The sequence below is a fragment of the Balaenoptera ricei genome, chromosome 16, assembly GCF_028023285.1.
Source record: "Balaenoptera ricei isolate mBalRic1 chromosome 16, mBalRic1.hap2, whole genome shotgun sequence".
NCBI lineage: Eukaryota > Metazoa > Chordata > Mammalia > Artiodactyla > Balaenopteridae > Balaenoptera > Balaenoptera ricei.
The window spans coordinates 62,489,792-62,513,863 of record NC_082654.1 but is presented as its reverse complement, the minus strand read 5'-3'; the positions used below and the strand labels follow the sequence as shown (position 1 = coordinate 62,513,863).

The following is a 24,072-nucleotide window of genomic DNA, read 5'->3' as shown; positions in this document are numbered from 1 at the left end:
TGCAGTGCTTGTATTCAAGTCACCCTTATTTTACTTAATAATGGCCCCAAAGGGCAAGAATAGTGATGCAAGCAATTCGGATATGCCAAAGAAAAGCCATAAAGCGCTTCCTTTAAGTGAAATGGTGAAAGTTCTTGACTTAATAAGGAAAGAAAAACATCATATGCTGAGGTTTGCTAATATCTACATTAAGAATCTTCTATCCGTGAAATTAGGAAGAAGGAAAAAGAGATTCGTACTAGTTTTGCTGTCACACCTCAGAAACTGCAAAAGTTACGGTCACAGTGCATGGTAAGTGCTTAGTGAAAATGGAAAAGGCACTAAATTTGTACAATAAAAAATTCTGAGAGAGACAGACAGCACTCACATACTTTTTATTACAGTATATCGTTTAATTCTTCTATTTTATTATTAGTTGTTAATCTCTTACTGCACCTAATTTATAAATTAAACTTTATCATAGCTATGTATGCATAGGAAAAATACAGAATGTGGTATGTAGTTTCAGGCATCCACTGGGGATCTTGGAACGTATCTCCTGCGGATAAGGGGGAACTACTGTCCTGCTTGTGGGAATGTAAAATGGTGCAGCCACTTTGGAAAACAGTCTGGCAGTTCCTCAAAAAATTAAACATAGTGATATCATAATGCAGCAATTTCACACTTAAGTATATACCTAATAGAAATGAAAACATATGCCCACACAAAAACACATACATAAATGTTCACAGCAGCATTATTCATAATAGCCAAAAAGTGGAAACAACAGAAATGTCCATCAACTGATGAATGGATAAATAAAATGTGTATGTCCATACAATGGATTATTATTTGGTAATAAAAAGGAATGACATTTGATACATGCTATAACATGGATGAACCTTATAAACATTATGCTAAGTGAAAGAAGTCAGTCACAGAAGATCACACATTGCATGATTCTATTTATATGAAATATGCAAAAAAGGCAAATTCATTGGACAGAAAGTAGACTGGTGGTGCCTAGGACTGAAGAGTAAGGGGAAAATGGGGAGTCACTGCCAATAACTATGGAGTTACTTTTTGGGGTGATGAAAATGTTCTAAAATTTATTGTGGTAATGGTTACATTACTCACTATACTAAACATTATTGAATTATATACTTTAAATAGGTGAATTATACAGTATATGAATTATATCTCACTAAAGCCATTATATTTAAAATATATGTCAATAGGAAAGGATAACTAGACTGTGAACACAGAACATTTTCTTACATGAAGCTCTGGTGCCAACTGAATATACATCTGGATCCACACAATTTAAAAGATACAGATTTCTATATAATTCAACTCTTTTATGTTAAGATGTTAGTTAATAATGGGGTATGGTATAGTTGTAAGAGCTCTGAACTAAGTTTTAAGGACTAGGACAGATGCAGAATGTATTATTGATAGTATTAGATGTCTAATAAAATACTGCACTGTCCAAAAACAGTAGCCACTAGCCACATGTGATTATTTAAATTCCTTTTTTTTTTATTGGCCATGCCATGCGGCATACAGTATCTTAGTTCCCTGACAGGGATCGAACCTGTGCCCCCTGCATTGGGAGCTCGAAGTCTTAACCACTGGACCTCCAGGGAAGTCCCTATTTAAATTTAAATTAATTAAAATTAAAAGTTCACTTTCTCAGTCGCACTAGCCAGCCATCTTCAAGTACTCAATAACCACATGTGGATAGTGGCTACCATACTGGATTTCACAGATATGGAATATTTCTATCATCACAGAAAGTCCTATTGGATGGTGCTAGATACAATGTAACTTCTGAACCAATGAATTAGAGCAGCGATGCCCAACCTCTTTGGCACCAGGGACTGGTTTCATGGAAGACAATTCTTCCACAGACCAGGGTGGGGGGAATGGTTCAGGCAGTAATGAGACCAATGGGGAGCGGTAGATGAAGCTTCCCCTGCTTGCCCGCCACTCACCTCCTGCTGTGTGCCCTGGGGGTTGGGGACCCCTGAATTAGAGTGTACCTTATTTTTTTTTTCATTAATTAATTAATTAATTTACTTGGCTGTGCCGGGTCTTAGTTGCAGCACACGGGATCTTAGTTGCGGCATGCATGAAGGATCTAGTTCCCTGACCAGGGATCGAACCCGGGCCCCTTGCATTGGGAGCACAGAGTCTTAACCGCTGGACCACCAGGGAAGTTCCTAGAGCGTACTTTAGAGTTCTGAACCTCTCTCTTTACGTGATGATGTTAAAATGTACACCACCTCAGGGGATCTAACTGTTTTCCAAGATTAAAACTAACTGTCCAGGGCTCCCCTGGTGGCAGTGGTTAAGAATCCGCCTGCCAACGCAGGGGACATGGGTTCGAGCCCTGGTCCGGGAAGACCCCACATGCCGCGGAGCAACTAAGCCCGTGTGCCACAACTACTGAGCCCGCGTGGCACGACTACTGAAGCCCGTGTGCCTAGAGCCTGAGCTCCGCAACAAGAGAAGCCACGGCAACAAGGAGCCCGTGCACCGCAACGAAGAGTAGCCCCCGCTCAGCACAACTAGAGAAAGCCTGCATGCAGCAAAGAAGACCCAATGCAGCCAAAAATAAATAAACTAGAAAAACTGTCCAGAAAAAAATAAATACCACAAACTCCTTTAAATGTTCCCATTAGATAACTTACATTATAATTTATATCAAATATTCCAGAAAAAAAATTTTTCTGGAATTCCAAATGTTCTTCTGCAATACCACTATCCAAATGAAAGAAATATATTCCATCAGAACAAGAATAAGTATAGCGCTTCGGATTCTATTAACTACCCAGAGTCCATAGGCTTTGACTGAAGTCATTTGAACGTTTTTTGATCTCAGTGCTCTGAAAGGTAAAACACTGATTTATTTAGAAAAGCCTTAAAGAAAATACAATGTAGCATCATAGAACAGTTAACACTAGAACCAAAAATTGTATTAGCTACATATCTCTTAGCCCAACAATGGCGCTAACCAAACCAAACAACTTACAGTTGAGATCTCTGGTATGTAGCTGAAGAAATTAAAAGATGTACTTTGGGGCTTCCCTGGTGGCGCAGTGGTTGAGAGTCTGCCTGCCGGTGCAGGGGACACAGGTTCGGGCCCTGGTCTGGGAGGATCCCACATGCCGCGAAGCAACTGGGCCCGTGAGCCACAACTGCTGAGCCTGCGCGTCTGGAGCCTGTGCTCCGCAACAAGAGAGGCCGCGACAGTGAGAGGCCCACGCACCGCGATGTAGAGTGGCCCCCGCTCATCGCAACTAGAGAAAGCCCTCGCACAGAAATGAAGACCCAACACAGCCAAAAATAAATAAAATAAATCAATAAATTTATAAAAAATAAATAAATAAATAAATAAAATAAAATAAAATAAAAGATGCACTTTGGTAAAAAGGGACACAAAAACTGTCCTAAACTATAAATCTATAAATAGTTCATGGGTTCTGATGGAGTCCTGATGGAGTCCTCTTCCAACGTAGACTTTCTAAAACCAAGGTCAGGGTCCTAACACAAATGTAATAAAACCTGAATATGGAGTTTTGGTGCTAGTATATTTTAAACAACAGGGCTTTGAAGAAGAAGCTGCACATAACTTGAATTTGTAGCTCCTGATCAGATAGATGCTGACATGTGTGCTAGACAGCTTTCACTTGGTGGGTGAGGATGGGAAGAAAAATAATCCTTATTAAAATGTAGATTATTATGCCAAATAAAGGGTTAAAACAGGCATTTTTATATGAAGGTTTAGATTCATGAGGGAAAAAAACATTACTATAACACAAGGTTTTTCTATCTTCGTGCTACTGACATTTGGGGCTGAATAATTCTTTGTTATGAGGGGTTGTCCTGTGAATTGTAGAGGGTTAAGCAGCACCCCTGATCTCTACCCATTAGATGCCAGTAGCAACTCACTCCCAGCCCCCTAATTGTGACAACCAAAAATGTCTCCAGACAATCCAAATGTCCTCTGGGGGCAAAACTGCCTCTAGTTGAGAATCACTGCTCTAACATTTACCTTTACTAGTTAATCTTCTTTCTTGTTTTATAAAAAAAAAAAAAAAAAAAAAAGCTGCCATGTATTTCATGGGACATACCTACACTAAAACAATTATTCATTTTTCACCTGAAATTTACTTGGGCATCCTGTATTTTTATTTGCTATATCCGGCAACCCTATGTGCGACAGAAATAAAAGATTTGGAATGTTACAGTCCCATGCTAGATATGTCCCTGCCCCCTTCCACTGTGCTCATCAAAACAAGCTAATGGATCTAAAACAGAAGATGTAGCAGAGATTCTTTGATAGCCCATTCTCTTCAAACCCCAGGGACATCATTAGGCCTTGTTGATCACAAACTGTGCTGTGGTTCTATGAAGCACTTACCATTGGGGTCTTTCCTGAATAGAGTATTCATGACTGTAGCATGGAGTTTCACACTATTCCACTCTTTCACTATTAGTCCAGATGCCTGAAAACGTTCCAGTACTCGATCAACCAATTCCTGCAGCCTGGAGAAATTGAAGAAAGAAGTACAGAAATCTTAGTAAACTCCTGAACCCTGATTACTAATTCACATTTATGAAGCATCTACTCTCAGCAATCACCGTACAAGGCCCTCAAAACAAGAGGAAGTAAATAAGGCTGCAGTCCCCACCATCATGAAGCACACAGCTTTGTGTGGACAAGACACCTGGAAACAACTGCACATCATGATGAGTGTAAGGCAGTGACTATACTTGGAGGGGCCAGGTTTTCACAGGAGGTTTAAGCATGGCCTTGAAGGAAGATGGAAGTTTATGATCTTGGAAATCTTGCACAAGAAGCCAGACTCAGCAGAGAGCTGTCTAAAAGAAAGTGCTTTATTGGTTCATCCAGTCACAGAACCAAAAGCTACTGTGGTTGATGTGTTTCTGCCAGGATCAAATGAGGTCTGGCATGACTCTAAGACATTTGCTCATTGGGAAGGAGCATGCACTGTGAAAATCCCAGCAGCCCTGGCCACTACATCAGTGTTCAATGAGGTAGAAGTGTAGTACCAATGAAGACAACTATAGGAAAATCCACGGGCCACATAACTGATGCCTCCAAATGGACTCCAGCTGGCTCTAAGCACTAAGGGTTCTACAGTGGGTGAGTACTATCTTGATGATGGCTGTTCATTCCAATACCTCCACCAGAAACAATTCTTGCACAGGAAGTTTTCACTCTGTTCAGGTGTTTTGATCAACAGCTTAAAGAACGCTCTTTAACATTTCTTGTAAGGCTGGTCTAGTGGCAATGAACTCCTTCAGTTTTTGTTTGTCTGAAAAACTCTTTATCTCCCCTTCAATTCTGAAGAACTTTGCCAGTTGCGCCACTGAGAGGGGGTCATTATCCCATCGAGGATGTGGTGGAGCAGATCTTGGCCCTAGGCCTCAGGAAGCAGCCATCTTCCGTGACCACTCACTCATCTGATGGTGAAGTTCAGCCTGTGGCTTTTACATAGTGTGACCAAATGTCCAACCTGAGCCTGAAGTTCTCACTGAACATGGGTGCTGATGTGGAGGTCTGCAGCAAATGACAGAGCAGTGCACCTGGTGAGTGCAGGGAGCAGCCTGTTCCTTTCAACCTTGCCCTTGGCTTTTTCTGAGATTTGTGCTGCATGCTAATTGACTTCCCCAGCTCAAAATCTTTCATTCCTCGCCAGTGTACTAATGAACAATAGATTTCACATTTTTAGATTTTACATTTTAGATGTACATACTAGTAATACTCTTTGTGCCACATACCACTTCTTTTCCCAGATGCAAGTGGCCCTGAGATATCTGTAGAGTTGGTGAATCTTCCACTGCTTCTTGGGCCATGGCTTGTGGTAAAACACTGTAGCCCAGTGAGCAGCTTCTCCTTGAGCAGGGCTGGATGGGTCTGTTTTATGTGAGATGTGCGCCAAGCCCACCTTGCATGGCCCATTTGTGGGAGTTTTCCTGAGGCCACAGGGCAGTCTCTCTGGTTGCAGCAGCTGAGTTGCTCAATGCCTGTCTCCACACAGATAGAGCAGCCTCTGGTACCCCTACCCCCCAGTTATCTTTCACCCATTTAGACATGGGCAAAACAACCCTTTTCCGCTTGCACTCATACGCTGCAGCAAGAGGGAGTTATCTTCCCCTAGAGATTGAGTGAGAAGCACAAAGGATTCTTTTCCCTTTCATGTTTTTCAGGCTTCAAAGTTCCAAATTAATCTTGTTATAATCCTAACTTCTCTATCTTAATTGTTTTTATTTTGTCTACTAACCAAAGAATATTTAAACATGAGTAAGCTATAATTCTTTTATTTTTTTATTTTTTGGCCACATGGCATGCGGGATCTTCGTTCCCTGACCAGGAATCGATCCCGTGCCCCCTGTAGTGGAAGCATGGAGTCTTAACCACTGGACCGCCAGGGAAGTACCAAGTAAGCTATAATTAATAATAATAAAATAAATACCCATACCCTCACCATTGACCTCCAGAAATAGAACACAGGGCTGGAACTATAATGGTCAGACCATGGGAAGCCACGGAAATCTTTTAAAGGGGAATGATGTGGTCAGCTACCCATTTGTGAAGCTGACTCTGTGGCACAGTGGGAGGTGCTTTAGAAGGGGAAGAGACGAGCGGTACCAAGGTCACCTAGGTGGTACTGACAGTACTAATAGTAGAAATAATAACAAACATGATGTGTCACGCACTATTCTAAGCACCTTATATCTGTTAAATCATTTAATCCTCACAATAAATTATTATCCCTACCTTACCAATGAGGAAACTGAGGCACAGAGAAGTTATAAAACTTGACTAAAGTCACACAATAAATAAGTGATAGATCCAAAATGAGAACCCATGCAGTCTGGTTTCAGAGGACAAATTTTAAGGACCATGCTATAAAGTAGAAAGGGATGAAGATCTAAACTATGACAGGGGCAGTGAGAACCAAGACAAGGGAATGGATTCAAAAGAGCTTGTGAGAGAGAAGTTGGGGCCCTCAGATACGACAGTGTTATAGCAGAGGAAGCAGCTGAGAGCTACTCCCACGAGTTCACCTTAAATGAGCAGATGGGTCACTGACCAAGGTGGGGAGTGGTGGAGAGGGTTAATAGTGTGTATACTTTTTCATGTGTGGCACCGGATTTCAAATGGGACATGTCCAGGAGAGAGATGGAAATAACAAGCCTGAAGCTCAAGAGAAAAATCTGGGCAAAAGACACAGATCTGGGAGTTATCAGTGCAAAAAAAGTAGTTAAAAGCATGGGATAGATGCAGTCACAGGGTGAGGGGGAATCAGAGCAAGCAAGAAGAGAGCTAAGGACAGAGCCTTTACGGGACACTCCTATGTAAGGGGCAGAGAAGGAACCAGTAGGGACAATCGATAAGGATGAGGAACAAGAAAAGGAAAACTTCAGGAAGGCTGAAAAGAGAATTACAAGGGGTGCAAAAAGAGGAATAATCAGTATAGTACAATGCTATAAAAAGTAAAGTACGAAAAGGAGCAAAAAATGCTTACTTATTTCTTACAATGAGAACATTATTAGAGACCTTTGCCAGAGCAGTTTCGCTGGCACACTGGCGATGGAAGCCTCATTGCAGAGGACCAAGGGAGAGGCCAGACAGATGGGGAGGGGATACATGCACATAAACTCAAGAAACTTGCAAGGAAGGGAAGAAACTAATTGCCTCGGTAATTAGATACAGAATTGAGGGCAGGTTGTTTGTGTTTATTTTCAAGGAGGAGAAAGAGTTGAAAACGCTTACTGACAACAAGAAACTATCCAACAGAGAAGGAAGATGAAACCTTAGGAAACAGAGGGGATCAACAGAACAAGATCTCAAAGGAGACAGGAAGGGCTGGTGTGGGAATGGGAATCATACAAAGGATGAGCAGAACACGTCCCTGCCCTTGAGCAGCTTACATTCTGGTGGAAGGAGACAGATAGTAAACAAATATACATACACGACATCAGGTGGTGCTAAGCACCATGAAGAAAACAAAATGGAAGAGAGGGAGGAGAAAGGGATTGAGGGTAAGTGTACTATTTTAGACATGGTGATCAGGTAAGGCTTCCCTGATAAAGTGACACTTGAGCAGAGACCTAAGGGAACAGCATTCCAGAGAAAGGGAACAGCAAATACAGTCATCTGAAGCAGCATACTTGTGGCATGGCGTAGGAACAGTAAGAAGCCAGTGTATGGAATGAAACTGTGGGGAGAGGTGATGAGGTGGGAGAGGAGGGAGGACCAGGTCACAGGGGCTTACATAAGGCTCTTAGGCCCCTGTAATAACTCTGTCTTCTACTGAGTGAGGTGGCGAGCTTCTGGAGGGTTTTCAGCAGAACAATGACATGATCCAACTGACATTTTAAAAGGAAACCTCTGGCTGCCCTGTGGATGACACACAGTGGTGGAGGCAAGAATGGAAGCAGGAAGGCAGCTGAGAGGCTGTGGCAACACCCCAGCTGGTGGGCGTAGCAGCAGTGGGGGTGGTGAGGAGGGCGGTGGCTTTTATAATATACTGCAGTCAGGAGTTGAAGGTGATTCTAAAAGAAATTTTGTCCTGAACAACTGAAAGAGTGACTATCAAAGAATACACCGCACTCCAGGTTCATGAGAAATTCTGTGGAGAGGGAAGGGCAGCGATGAAGTGGAGGCAGGCTGAAGCCAGACTGTGAAGGCTCCTGTGAGCCAGGCAGGGCTGTAGTCTTATTTGGTAGACCTAGGAAAGCAAGACGGGGTTGTGAGAAGCAAGATATGCAGGGGAAAACTAAAGGCCTGAAAGCCAGTTAAGAGAGATGCTGTGCTTCCCTGCATAGTTATCTTAATTTTTTTCTGATTACAAAAATAATACATGTTTGTTATAGAAAAAATGGAAAATGCAGAAAACAACAAAAAGGAAAACAACCTTACCATCCACAGATAAGCACTTAATTTTCAGTTAAATAATTTTTAAGTCTTTTGCTACAGATAGATAAACATCAATTTTAAAAAGACAGAACATTTCTCTATAACCTGCTTATTTCACTTAATATACCCTGAATATTTTCCCATGATATAAAATATTTTTCTCAAGTATTTAAACCAGCAATGAGAAGGGCTAACCAATAAGACATTAGTAAGGATGGAGAAAGAGGACTGATTCAAGAAAACGATTTTGTTCCTACATTCCTAAGGGGAAAATAAAATACATTCACAATGCACGTAACTCTGATTTTGCAGTTTAACTTACTTAATTGTGCATGTGGATCTCCAAGCCAAGACCTACATTATTGGGTCTAAAGTTTCTGATTAACTAACACCATCTCATAAAGTTTAAAATATTTTAAAATATTACAACATAACTTAGGTCTAAACATAACCAAGCACTGCAAAATGCACCTCAATTTCAAATCACAACAGAATGATGCCTCACTGTTCCCTCTCTCCTGTTAAAGAAAAAGAAGTGCGGACTTCCCTGGTGGCGCAGTGGTTAAGAATCCGCCTGCCAATGCAGGGGACACGGGTTCGAGCCCTGGTCTGGGAAGATCCCACATGCTGCGGAGCAACTAAGCCCGTGAGCCACAACTACTGAGCCTGCGCTCTAGAGCCCATGAGCCACAACTACTGAAGCCCATGAACCTAGAGCCCATGCTCTGCAACAAGAGAAGCCACGGCAATGAGAAGCCCGCACACCACAACAAAGAGTGGCCCCTGCTCGCCGCAACTAGAGAAAGCCCGCGCACAGCAATGAAGACCCAACGCAGCAATAAATTAATTAATTAATTAAAAATAAAAGTAAGAAAAAGAAGTGGACAGGGAGCTCAGCTGTAGAGAAACAGGGAGCATGTAATACTAGAAGAAGGAAATTAAATTGACTAAACGAAAGAGTCCAGTTTCCAGCTTTGTCTTTCTGGCAAATTAAGATTTCTGCCTCAGAACTTTGAAGAGATTAAAGTCCTTTAAAATGTTCTAGTCTAACCTGCTCACTTTACACAAGAGGAAACGAAGCACAGACAGGTTGAGTTGCTCAGTCAGGGCAGAGGGACGGGAATCTAAGTCTCCTGGCAGCCAGCTCTGCTCTGCTATCAATTTATTGTGCACTTCCACGAAGCCAGCTCTTTATGTTATTCACTGCCTTACCCTGGCACCCAAGTTAATACCTAATTGACATATCATCAGTGCTCAATGAATAGCTGTTGCAGGTATGTATGCATGAATTCATAAATGACAAATCTTTGGAGTTCTATTAAGACAACTTAAGGGTGCTTATAAACAATCACTAAATTTCAGGCTGCTGTCATGGATACTACATTTGACAATATGTCAGTATATTTCTAACATTATAGTCTTTCAATTCTTACTTCACTGATCCTTTCCTGGTTGACTAAGAATGAGTCACAAAGCTTCTCTATACCTTTGCATCCTCATAAGTGAATTAAAAATAATATAGGGTTGCTATGAGAAAAATAATAAATTACTCTTATGCAGCTTTATCATTTAGATAGTGCTTTGTGTTTGAAAACAGAAGCCAATTATCAGTGCCTTGAATCTGAGCTCTTAGTTTAAAGGCCTATAAGTGCTACAAAGCTCAAGCATTCCAGAGCCATCTTTATGGATGTGGAGTTGTACTGCAGAATGATCACTGACGCCCTAGAAAGTGCAAATTCCAGGCTTTGGTTTGGGCTTTTTTTCACCCAATTTAATTCAGCTCTATCCAATTAACATTTCTTGAGTTCTTACTGTACACAGGCACCACGGTAGTCACTAAAAGAATTAAAAACTAAGCAAACATAGCTCTTGTCATTAAGGAGCTTACAATCTATTAAAATAACTATAAAGAGGACTTTGGTAATGACACAAGCAATACAAGGTGCTTTGGTAATTTAAATGTGGAAGACGTCACAGCTGGGTTGAGACTAGAATAGGTTACCAGGAGGATGGGCTCAGGACAGGAAGCTAACTGTACTCAATTCATCTTCGTAAATCAGCTGAAAAAATAAATGACTTAAGTAAACAAACATTCACTGAACATCGACTATGAGTCATGAATTATAAAAGCTACTGGATATATAATGCTGAATGAGACACTCCCTGCCCCCAAGAATCTTAAAGTCTACTTGAGAAAAAAGAAGGAAAGATAGCAAGAAGGGAATGACAGCATTTGGACAAAAAGAGATGAGGAGTAACATGAAAGAAATTTTAGTCACAAGAAACAACATTAACAAAGACACAAAGGATCATCAACAAGCAGTGAAGCTGGCTAGGGCTTGGGGCAAGTCCAAGATAAGTGGAAGATCAAGTTAAAATATTAAGTTGGTTTCATCCTGGAAGATACTGACTGCTAGACTGAGGAATATGAACTAATTCAAAGGATGATGTGAAATGATGGGAGATTTTTAAGCAAGGGGAAGTCCTACTGTATATAAGCTATGGCTTAGAAAGGCTGATGTAGTAGTAGATCATAGGATCTATAGACACTGACATAAAAGTAATGTCTAGGTTATGTTTTATGAAAAGAACAAGCTATAGAACAACATGAATAATGTGATCCAGTTTGTGTAAAACAGTACGCATGGACAGCGACTCTCCGCAGTGTCTGCTCTGCTTACAACCTATTGGGGAGGAACACAGGGGGAGTCAGAGCAGGGGAAAGGGAGCCATTTAAGTTTCACTTTACCCATCTGGAAGGCTTTAATTTTATGAGAGAAAACAATATAAAAAGAAGAAGCTCAGCTATGAAAGGAAGATGGCAAACTGGAAGATGCTACAGGGATGCTGAGCTGCACGTTGTAGAATCTAACTACATCTCTCTCATCTTCCTTTCACCCAACTTCTCAAAAGAGTGGTCTGTCTCCAATTATTCTTTTTTTTTTTTTTTTTTTAAAGCTTGATGGTATTCACATTGCTTAATTTGTGTCATGCTTTATTTATTTATTTATTTATTTAATTTATTTATGGCTGTGTTGGGTCTTCTTCGTTTCTGTGCGAGGGCTTTCTCTAGTTGTGGCAAGCGGGGGCCACTCTTCATCGCGGTGCGCAGGCCTCTCACTATCACGGCCTCTCTTGTTGCGGAGCACAGGCTCCAGACGCGCAGGCTCAGTAACTGTGGCTCACGGGCCCAGCTGCTCCGCAGCATGTGGGATCTTCCCAGACCAGGGCTCGAACCCGTGTCCCCTGCATTGGCAGGCAGATTCTCAACCACTGCGCCACCAGGGAAGCCCTCCAATTATTTTTAATCTTTTTTTGCCCCACTATGAGCATAGGCTTTACAGTCAAACACAGCTAGGTCAAACCATAATTCTACCACTTACATGCACATACTGATTACTACTGACCTTGGTATGACAAAGTATACCAAGTGTCCCTGAACAACTGTAACAGTTGCCTGCTTTATGAACATTGTTTATATTTTTAAAAAATCTTACAGATAAGCTAAAAGAAAAAAATTACTTATTATCCAAAAATAACCACTGATAAGATGCTTATATATTCAGACTAAGTGGTTTATTTCTCTCTTACTCTCTCTTCCCACTTTTGAGGGGAAAAAAGTAAATGTATATTTACAAATTGTTCTGTAATCTGTTTTTATCACATAATACTCTATAGTGAATAAGACAAACCCCCTGCCTCCAAGAATCTTAGAGTCTATTTGAGAAAAAGAAGGATAACAAGAAGGAAAGACAGCATCTGGACACAAAAAGTTTTTATTTCACTTTTGTTCTTTAAAGATTTTTTTTTTTTCTGGGTAAACAATTCCAGCTTGACAGTTATTTTCTCTAGAAAACAGTCCGCTGTCTTTTGGCTTCTGTTGTTGATATTGACAAGTCCACTGTCTGGATAACTGTCAATCCTTTGTAGGTGACTTCTTTTATATTCTTTGTCTTTAGTGTTCTGCACTTCCATCCTGATTTATCCTGATATGGATTTCTCTTTATTTATTCTGCTTGTATTTATTCTTTTTTCTCTTGTCTTTGCTACTGCCTCAATCCAAGCCCCTCTAATCTCTTCACATGGACATCTCATGTGACCCTACCTCTCCTTCATTATGTCTCATCCATACGCGGAATTTGCTAGGCTTTTCCCTGCCACATGGCTTTTGCTCTGCATTTTCTTTTGCCTAGAATTTCCCACCACCCCTTTGCCTGAAAAATCCCACTCCTCCAGACCTCAATTCAGTTATCAATTCCTCAAAGAGGCTTTCCTTACCCTGCCCTCCCACAATCTAAACTGCCATATTTTCTGTCTTTAAAAGAGCACCATTTTCCCCCTGCTTCACCTTTATCACACTTTGCAATGATATATATACGTGTTGTTAACATCTGTTTTCTCCATTAGTCTGTAAATTACATGGGGGTAATAACTGTGTCTGGCTTTACTGACCATTCTTGCTTTTTTTTCCTTTGGCCATGCAGAGAGGTATGTGGGATCTTAGTCCCCCAACCAGGGATCGAACCTGAGCCCCTGCAGTAGAAGCGCAGAGTCTTAACCACTGGACCACCAGGGAAGTCCCTTTACTGACCATTCTATATTCACAGCTAGCACAGTGTCTGGCACACAGTGGGCATTTAATAAAGTTTTGTTGAATAAACAAATGACCAATGAAAATCAACATTCCTTTTACATGGCATATAACACTGCCTCTAGATCTGTACTTAGTATTTATTCCCTCTTCCTAACATGCTACTCCCTCAGCCTGCAAACTCCTTATTCAGTAAAGAAACCTCCTTTCTGAAGCCCTCCTTTACAAAATTTGCCCACACATGGGCAGAGTTTTGCTGCTCATTTATGTACCACTAGAATCTCAATCACAGCCCTCAACCTAGTGTATTCTAGTTACCAACATCTGCCTCCTCCATAAGAAAGAAGCCCTAGGGTCTACTGCATCTCACATCCTGGGCATTTGAAAAGTGCCTGAGGGAAAAGGGCACTGAAAATGCCCTGCAGGGTGGAATAATTGATGGTGTCAGGTCTTTGAGGAGATAAGAAGGAATGGGGTCCCAGAATAAGTAAAGGGATTAGCCTCATCAGAGAAAACTTATGCAATTCTTCAGAAAGAGAGTGAAATTGAGTGGGGTGGGTGTGATGAAAACAGGTGGACTGTGAGGGAAAAAGGAAGGAAGCTGACTTGGCTTCATGTTCTCAGTATAATGTGAGGAAGCTATTCTTCTAAAGGGGCAAGGGTGGAGGCCTGTGACAGTAAGAAACAGAACAGAATAGCCACTGTGTTCAATGCTTAAGTCTTAGCAACAGCTGACTACTAAGTAATTTGAATGCAAATTCCCTACACAGTCAGGTTTTACAAAATCCAAGGATCTATCAATAAGTGTAGCTACACTGTCCCAGCTCTGTTTCCAGAGGAAAAATTTGATCTAAGTGGTTCCATTCTTTTAAAGGTCAGGCACTTCACGGTCAAGCATTTTAAGGGAATCTTTCATCTAAAATATATGAAATCATACAAAGAAAGTTGACTGTGTTTTTATTATAACATGGCCTCTCCTCCATGCCTCTGCATTGAGCAGTGTCTCTTCACATAAAGAAGCACAAATGACTGAATGTGCCTTAAAAATAGGGCCATGTCTTACTCATTTCTGTATCAATTTACATGGTCTTTCAAAATACCTTGCACAAAGGAGGCGTTCAAATAGTTTTAATATTGAATTAAATAAGAGGTGTACAAGTCCCTTAGACACTGCGATTTGGGGAGGGGACTTTACAAAACTTGTTTTTTTGTTTGTCTGTTTTTTAGGCTGCACCAAATGGCTTGCAGGATCTTAGTTCCTCGACCAGGGATTGAACATGGGCCCATGGCAGTGAAAGCGTGGAGTCCTAACCACTGGACCACCAGGGAATTCCCAGTAATGATATTAAGACACTTTTTTTCTCCAGTTTTATTGAGATATAATTGACATACATCACACACACAAAAACTGATTCCATACCATTTTTTTCCTCCCTTACACTCAAAATTCACTTCCATTGGAATTGAGATAGAAGATAACTGAGATCATCAATTCAAATTGAGATAAGAGAAACCTTCCAAGAGATCCTCTAGGAAAGCAAATCAATTTGGGGGCCTGCCTAGAGACACAGATTTTTCCCTAGAGGGTTTTTTGTTCAGTGTGAGTTCTTTTCTACCCTGCCCTAAAGAAAAGACCACACAAAAACAAACTTCCAGTTCAAGTTGGGCTCCTCTGCTCGCCAAAGGCCTTGCACAGACTAATAAATGGTACTAATATTGCAAAGGGCTCTGGATGCCTAGGCTAGCCTCAGAAATAGCCTGCGTTGCAGACTGAGAATTCCCAGTAGGGATCGAGGTGTGGTAATAAAAAAAATTAAAAATAGCAAACATTTTTAATGTATGTTCTGATGATGTTAGTATGTGCCAAGCACTGATCTAAGCATTTTATGTATATTAATTTAACCCTAATAATCCTATGACGTTTGTATAGTTATCATCCCTATTTTGCCTTGGTATTCACTAGATCTGCATTATGTCACTTTTGAAACTACCATCCTAATATGCCATCCTTCCTGCCTCCTATTATCCTGGAAAACATGAAGGAAGCACTGAGTTCCATAAAAACTAGATCGCTACTATCAATATCTACCATCCAAGTAATTCAATAATTATCAAACTAAAAGTCTGATACTTTTTCCTACAACAAATTCCTCTGGCAAGATATTAACTTACTATTTCAGAAAAAGAAAGAGTTTACACACTCCTTACAATAATAAGACCTCAAAGAAAAGGAATCAAAACTACCTGAACTCCCAGGGATTCTTCTAGGCACCTCTCAATTAAAACAAAGAAGTATTCCAGAAGCATACCTGTTGGAGCCATCTTTCATACGGACTTTGGCGTAAAGAACATCCACCATGCCAGGATCATCATTCATGTATTCTATCCCTGCCACTTCTACTTCCAGGGGTTTGCCCCCGGAAATGTCACTGCAAAGGAAAAAACATTAGATTTTTTGTAACTGTTTAAGTTAAGAGGGCTATTATATTTTGAAATATGGTTAATATACATAGTCAAATATTACAAAAATGAAGTTGTTGCGGTTTTTTTAACTAACATGATTTAACCGTCCTTCTAATTTCAAAACTGATACATGTTTAATGAACACAAACTAGAACCACAAGTATTTCCAAAGTCACACTATATCTATCCCAATACCAGTTTATTAGCATGTCTAAGAAATGTCTCAGAAAAGGCCTAGTGATGACAGTTCTGATTGACGAAGACATTTACTACATTGCCCATCTCTCCGGTTTTACCTTATTATTTCTACAAATTGCAGACAGTATTTCACTCATATAACAACAGTGAAGGTGTAAACTGGTATCACATCTTTAAGAGCAATATGGCAATATTTATAAAAAGCCTTCAAGAATAGAAAAACTTTGCCCAAGCAATTCTATTTCTAGGAGCCAAACCCAAGGAAATAATTATAAATTCAGGTACATTCCAACCACAGCCAATAAAGGAAAGTTCTTTCAGAAGAATTCCAACTGATAAATGTAGAGGTAATGACGGAATTAGAATATCACCATTTTGCAACTCCTGATGAAATATTTAATCAATTCCATTATTTGTGCAAAAGATGGGGATAAAAAATTTAATATATATACATATTTATATGCTTGTACATACATAAAATCTCTGAAAGGATATAGTACAAAGAAACTGCTAAAATCTGTTGCCTTTAGAGAGGAGATCAGGGTGCTTGGTGGGATAACAGTAGGAAGGAAACTCTTCACTGCATATCCTTTGTACTTTAAAATTTTTGAACCATGTAAAGTATTATTCGTTAAAAAGTTAAAATAAAAAATATATGCAAAAGAAGCCAAACACAGAAAGTGTATATACTGCACATATATGCAAAAGAAGCCAAACGCAAAAGTATATATACTGAATGATTCTATTTATATGACATTAGAGAACAAGCACATTTAATCTGTGGTAACAGAAATCAGAACAGCAGTTACTTTTAGGAGAAGTGAATTTACTGGAAAAGAGCATGAAGGAACTTCCTAGGGTGATGGCAATGTTCTACATTTTGATTTGGGTGAAGTTACATGGGTGTACACATTTATCAAAATTCATCAACTACACTTAACATCTGTGCATTTTACTGTAAGTAAATTACACCTCAAAGAAAAAAAATACATATATGCAAACAAAAAAGCGTGGGAGTACATGCCCCAAAGTGTTAATAGTAATTATCTTCAGGTAATATTACAAGTTACATCTTGTTTATCTGCAATTTTTTTTTTTTTGGACGCACTGCTCGCCTTGCGGGATCTTAGTTCCCCAACAAGGGACCGAAACCGTGCCCTTGGCAGTGAAAGCATGGAGTCCTAATGATTGGACAGCCAGGGAATTCCTGTTTATCTGCAAATTTTGGCTTTTCTAAAGCTAACATGTATTTCTTTTATGTTAAGTAAGACCCACCATCCTGCTTTCTTCCCAGGCCCCTTAAACAGACTTATGCTTCAACTAGTAAAGGCCTTGCTGTGCCAACCTGAAACCCAGCTAAAAATCAGCTCACCAAACAGCCTTCTCCAAGCCCCATGAGGCCAGGGACCCTATCCATCTTTTCTACTCCTATATCCCCAGCACCTGGGACAGTGCCTTATATAAAATGGGTACTCCATAAATCTCTGATAAACATTGATTGGATGTACCACTATAAAGGGAGAAGATGTCCTGAACAATTTTGAGAACGTGGACACACGCCTATATTGTCATTGAATAAAATGTGGTACTGGCTCAAAGACAACAGACTGTTAGGATTAATCAAAAAATAATTCCAAATAAGGCAAAACAAAAAAGTTTTCTTGATATTTAATTGAGGCCCAGGGAGATCCTTTTATAGCCTAGGAATCCTAATGGTAAAGATTCCCTTAAAACACCAAGGCCATTATTATTGCACAAGACCAGAATTTTTTAAGAAACTAAATAACTCAACTATTTTAGACAGGCACTTGAATGAGAAAAATTACGACCTCGATCATAAGTATCCCTATAACCACCTTCAATAAGTGGGATATTCCAAAACACAAATCAAGCTCTGAATTATTATCTGATTGAAGTCTTTAGCTTCAATCAACAATACAAACTTCCCTGGTGGTGCAGTGGTTAAGAATCCGCCTGCCAATGCAGGCGACACGGGTTCGAGCCCTGGTCCGGGAAGATCCCACATGCTGCGGAGCAACTAAGCCCATGTGTCACAACTACTCAGCCCATGTGCCACAACTACTGAAGCCCGTGCGCCTAGAGCCTGTGCTCTGCAACAAGAGAGGCCACTGCAATGAGAAGCCCGTGCACTGCAACCAAAAACAGCCCCCGCTTGCCGTAACTAAAGAAAGTCCGCGCACAGCAACGAAGACCCAATGCAGAAATAAATAAATAAATAGATAGATAGATAGCCAGCCAATACAGTGTATCTCCATTTCTAGTTATAGCCAAAGAATTCAATATGAAAGACTGCCATTAAATCCTATCAAAGGGCAGTCAACAAAACTTTTGGGAAAAAAAAAATTAATACTAAATGTACATTCCTCTATGATTTTTCAGCTCTAACCTTGCATAGTTAGATCACCAGAAAACACCATACCACTGGTTTAGTTTCCCACTAAAATGTTTTTACTGGGTTATATTTAATGTTACACCCTCAATTTCCAGGGGTCAATACAAGAAAGAGCAACGTGAACAATGTTTTTATATCTTCTGCCAAACTCCTGTTGAAGACACGGCTCATCATCGTCTGGGTTCTTTATGTTAAGATTTATACAACTTTTTCTTGGGTTGAGAACCAGAAAAGGATTCTCTCCTGAAAAATTATGTTCCTTTTTATCATCTGGAATTTAGTTCAAGTGTGTGTGTGTGTGTGTGTGTGTGTGTGTGTGTTTGTGTTTTGGGCCACAGTGCCCAGCTTGCAGGATCTTAGTTCCCCCACCAGGGATCAAACCTAGGGCCCCGGCAGTGAAAGCGCCGAGTCCTAACCACTGGCCTGTCAGGAATTCCCATAGTTCAAGTACACTGATGCTTGAAAACACCACTAAATGTTAAACTTCTAGTACAATTATTATCTCACCTCGGTTTTTAGACAGAATTTTCTTCCCATTCCATCTTTATGGTTTCTAATCTGTCTGACTTTAACATTTCTTTTGTATATATGTCCTCACTCTAAACTACCTCAAACCACTGGAATTAGATGCAGCACCAAAAACAAAACAATGAAACAGATTCAAAGTCTGCCTTACAAGTAGAAACAAACTCTTCCAACCTATCCCTAGGATTCATCAAGAGGGAGAATTAAAGAGCAGGAGAGAATCCAATGGTTTGCCTGATAAATGCTCTTTGTCTTGGTGACCAAACTATGCCACCTGGGATACCACTGAGCACACTCTTCAATGGAGAGACATCTGAGGCAATAATTAGGGACATTTGTCCATGAGTATTTTTCCTCTTCTTCTCTCCTCATTCTTGTTCCTTTTTAACTTCTTATTTGGTTTTACTTCAGGCCTACTGGGAACACTTAGGTATGAGTAGAGTGTTACGGGAGCTAAAGAAGAGCTGCACCTTTGTCAGACTATATACTCAGAGACATGGCACTGTTTGTGTTCGACATATCACAAAGAAAAGTCACAAGGGACACATTTAGTGCTTCAGCACGTACTGAACATCATGAATAATTCATTTGAAATCTACACAGCTACATGAGCTTTTAGCCTAAGAAACGAAATCAAAGTTCTATTTCTGGTCAGGTGACATCCCTTAAACTCAAATACCACCCCCAAATTTAAAACGAATATCCAACCACCCATTTCTTTAAAATATCTGTGTATCACCACAATTTTAATTAAACACCAATATAGCCACATTTAATACCTCAATTTAAAAAGCCATTAAATTAAGCTACAGCATGTTATATAGTAGACTATTCATTTCCAACGTTTTCCACCTTTATATTTTAATTTGCAATCTTTACATCATAAAAGGTTCAGGTTAGAAATGCAATTATTTATTGACATTTTTTTCTAAGCATACCAAGTACAAAGACTGAGATGGAAGATGAAGAATAAGGAAGACAAAGAGGTTAGGTAATACATTTTACACCAGGGCTTTATTATAAGTATCCTTTTTTTTTTTTTTTTAAGGAGGCTTTTCTTCCTTTTAGGAAAACAAGGCACTTCTGGACAATACAAACAACCAATTCTGATTCTCACCCCCCTAGCCAATCAGGTAGATTAATTTTGCACTATATACTTTTAAAACAAGTGTGTATAACAGAGGGAAGGTGAGAGAAGAAGGCTGGAGAGGCCTGCTTTACTTGCTGGTTTCAAACCTTTCCAGCTTTTTGAAAAGAGCAACTTTAAAAAATTTTTGCCTGCATTGCAGATTTTTGGCAGGGTAACGTGTCCTATTTCAAAAGCTTTGCTGAATTTGAAAAACTACAATTACTGTTTTCATCCTGTCATGTCAAAAATTCTTAGGAACTATTAAGGCTGCTCTTCATTCCCTATGCACACCAACTCTGACACGCTTAAAGGGTTCAGATTTGGCATTTAGTCACAAAAGACACCAAGAGACATAAAAGGGAGGAACTCAACTAAATCCTCACATAGCTCAGGATAAGTCTTCAGTGATTAAAATCCTGTGACCTGATTTTCATAAGGTAAAAAACCAAATACTTCTCTAAACAAATATTTTATCCGCCTTTAATTTTTTTGTTAGCAGGATTATCCTAATGGCAGCCAAAAAATGCAGCTGCTTTCAGTTTTGTTTAGCAAAAAGTAATCTGGGAAGTTAAAGTACCGGAAGTGATTTTTAAACAAGGTAAAATTGCTCTGCTTTGTAAGGTAAAGCATAAAATTTTATTTTATGCAAGGAAAACTGTAAATATCTAATTACAAACACCAAATTATTTTGAATTTTAGGTAAGATAGAAAACAGTTGCCCATCACTATGCAAAGAACAAGACAAAGAAGTATTCTTTGCTGTTTGAAATTCAGAAAGAATAGGCAGCTGCAAACACGATCAGCTTACGATTTTGCTCAAGAAAAATATTTTGTCTTCAAAACAATTAATGGAAAAAAGAGACTGGCCCACAAATAAGTCTTTGTATTACAGTTTCATATACAACATAGCTCGAGAAAAAATTTAAATCCTTTTACCTTGTTTTACCCAATGAACCAGGTAACCCACTTCTACAAGGCCATGTCAGAATAGCATAGGACCTGTATTTTACAATTGAATAAAAATAAAACTATTCAAGTGAGTTAATTTTCAAGTTCCTCTTGTTTTGCTTCAATCTGAAGTAAAAGGAGCAAAGGAAGGGGGGCTCAGAAGAGATGATCCTTTGAAACAGAGCTGTTAGGTCAGATGTATATGCAAATTAAAATCTTACAGTAAAAAGAATAACAACTCTGCCGTCAGAACAGCAATGTTTTCCCTGAGCCAAAACCGACTGCTTGGACAGTTTTTGGTATCCTTACTGACTCAAACAAAATTACCTTTATTAAAAAAAAGAAAATTAAAGACTGCATTTCCAAAATACAATGAAGACTCTCCTAGGGAATCATGTTATAATGTCTGAGTTACTATGGTAAGCACAATAACGGCCCTCCAAAGATGCCCATGTTCTACTCTTCGGAATTTTTAAATATACTACCTTACATGGCAAAGAGGGTTTTGCAGATGTGATTAAGGCTAAAGAGTTTAAGGTGGGGAGATTACTCTGGATTATCTGGGTGGGCTCAATTAAATCACACACATCCTTAAAAGCAGAGAACCTGTCCCTGCTGTGGCCAGAGAGAGAGATGTAACAGATTGAGGGTCAAACAGATGCAACATTGTTAGTTTTGAAGATGGAGGAAGGAGGCTACTAGCCAAGTACTGTGGGTGGCCTCTAAATCAGGAGTTTAAAGACAAGGAAATAGATTCTTCCCTAGAGCCTCCAGAAAGGAACACAACCCTGCCAGTAACTTGATTTTAGCCCAGTGAAACCCCTATCAGATTTCTGCCCCACAGAACTGTAAGATTATAAATTTGTGTTGTTTTAAGCCACCAAGGTTGTAGTAATGTGTTACAGCAGCACAGAAAACTAATATGGTAGCCTACACTCTTCTATAGATAATGAAGAGAATTTCCTTTTTGAGAAAAGAATGGGATGTCCTTGTTAAAGAACAAAATTTGCCAACTGAACTGGTAAAATTTAAGGTAGAGCCTTTCCACACAAATCTGTAAATATATGCTTTAAATCCATTTTAAACCTTTTAGACAATAATCCAATGTTAAGTGTTACAAATGGGTGAGTCAACAAATTTTGTTCCCATGTCACCCAGCTCCCTAGTCCAAAAACAAGTCTGTGATACCAGAAAGAAGCCAGTACAGGGTGACCACCCTTCCCCACTCCTGTGGATTACTCACTCAATGAATTCCTCTTTACACTGCTGTAGCATCTCACATGTCTGCTGGATCTCTTGCTCACTCAAAAGCACCAACATCCCAATAGTTAGGTGAAGCTTTTTAGGATTCTGGAAAATGCTGCTATCAACCCCGTGATCCTATTATCAAAGGGAAAAAAACAAGAAACTCAGCCCATACAAAAGTACATGGTAGGAACAGAATTGAGTGCAGAGAAATAAACCCATACATCCATGACCAACTGATTTTCAACCAGGCTGCCAGGACAATTTAATGGGGAAAGAAGAGTCTCTTCAACAAATGATTTTGGGACAACTGAATATCTACATGCAAGAGAATGATTTGAACCCATACCGTATACTATATACAAAACCTATGTCAAAATGGATCAATGATATAAGAGCTAAAACCATAAAATCATAAAACTCTTAGAAGAAAAAGAGAGGAAAATCTCCATGACCTTGGATTTGGCAATGGATTCTTAGATATGACACCAATAGTATGACAACAAAAGAAAAATCAGATAAATTAGACTTCAAACTTTAAAACTTTTGTGTATCAAAGGACTACCAAGAAAGTGAAAAAGACACTATCACAACACTGTTAATCAACTATACTCCAATATAAAGTAAAAAGTTAAAAAAAAAAATCAAGTGAAAAAGACAACCTACAGAATGGGAAAAATATTTGCAAACCATATATCTGACAAGGGTCATATAGTATCTATAATATATAAAGAACACTTACAAAGCTCAACAACTAAAAGACAACTCAATTTAAAAAAAGAAAAAGGGATTTCTCTGGTGGCACAGTGGTTAAGAATCTGCCTGCCAATGCAGGGGACACGGGTTCGAGCCCTGGTCCGGGAAGATCCCACATGCTGCGGAGCAACTAAGCCCATGCGCCACAACTACTGAGCCCGTGCTCTAGAGCCCGCGAGCCACAACTACTGAGCCCACATGCCGCAACTACTGAAGCCTGCACGCCTAGAGCCCGAGCTCCGAAACAAGAGAAGCTACCACAATGAGAAGCCCACGCACCACAACAAAGAGAAGCCCCCGCTCGCCACAACTAGAGAAAGCTTGCACACAGCAACGTAGACCCATCAACGAAGACCCAACGCAGCCAAAAATAAATAAATTAATTAATTTTTTTAAAAAAAGAAAAAGAAAAAGGACTTGAGTAGATATTTCTCCAAAGAAGAAATACAAATGGCCAACAAGCACATGAAGATGTTCAACTTCTTCAGTCATTAAGAGAAATGCAAATCAAAGCCACAATGAGGTACCATTGCACACCGATCAGGCTGCCTATAATCAAAAAAGTGGAAAACAAGTGCTGGCAAGTATGTGCTTCATGGGTATGGGATTCCCCTTTGGGGTGATGAAAACACCTGGAATGATACAGAGTTGGTAGTTACACAACACTGCTAATGCACAAAAGGCCACTGAATCATTCATTTTAAAATGGTTAATTTTATGTTAGGCGAATTTCACTTCAATAAAGAAATATTTTTTTAAAAAATGAACTGGTAGCCTGACAAAATGTTATGCCCAGGAAAAACAGAATGCTACCTAATTATAGGTTCTAAGAATAGCTTTAGTTCCTCATCAGCTTTATTAGTTCCAGA

The 24,072-nt window shown here is 39.6% G+C and overlaps 1 protein-coding gene across 2 annotated transcripts in view; it reads right to left on the bottom strand.

Moving 5' to 3' along the window:
• ASCC1 (activating signal cointegrator 1 complex subunit 1) overlaps positions 1 to 24,072 on the bottom strand; it is a 99,729-nt gene that overhangs the window by 28,487 nt on the left and 47,170 nt on the right. For both annotated transcript variants that reach the window (XM_059899278.1, XM_059899279.1), the window contains exons 6-8: positions 22,446 to 22,582; positions 15,836 to 15,955; positions 4,406 to 4,530 (exon numbers count right to left, since the gene is read on the bottom strand). In XM_059899278.1, the coding sequence (XP_059755261.1) occupies positions 4,406 to 4,530; positions 15,836 to 15,955; positions 22,446 to 22,582 (382 nt within the window). The remainder of the gene's footprint in view (positions 1 to 4,405; positions 4,531 to 15,835; positions 15,956 to 22,445; positions 22,583 to 24,072) is intronic.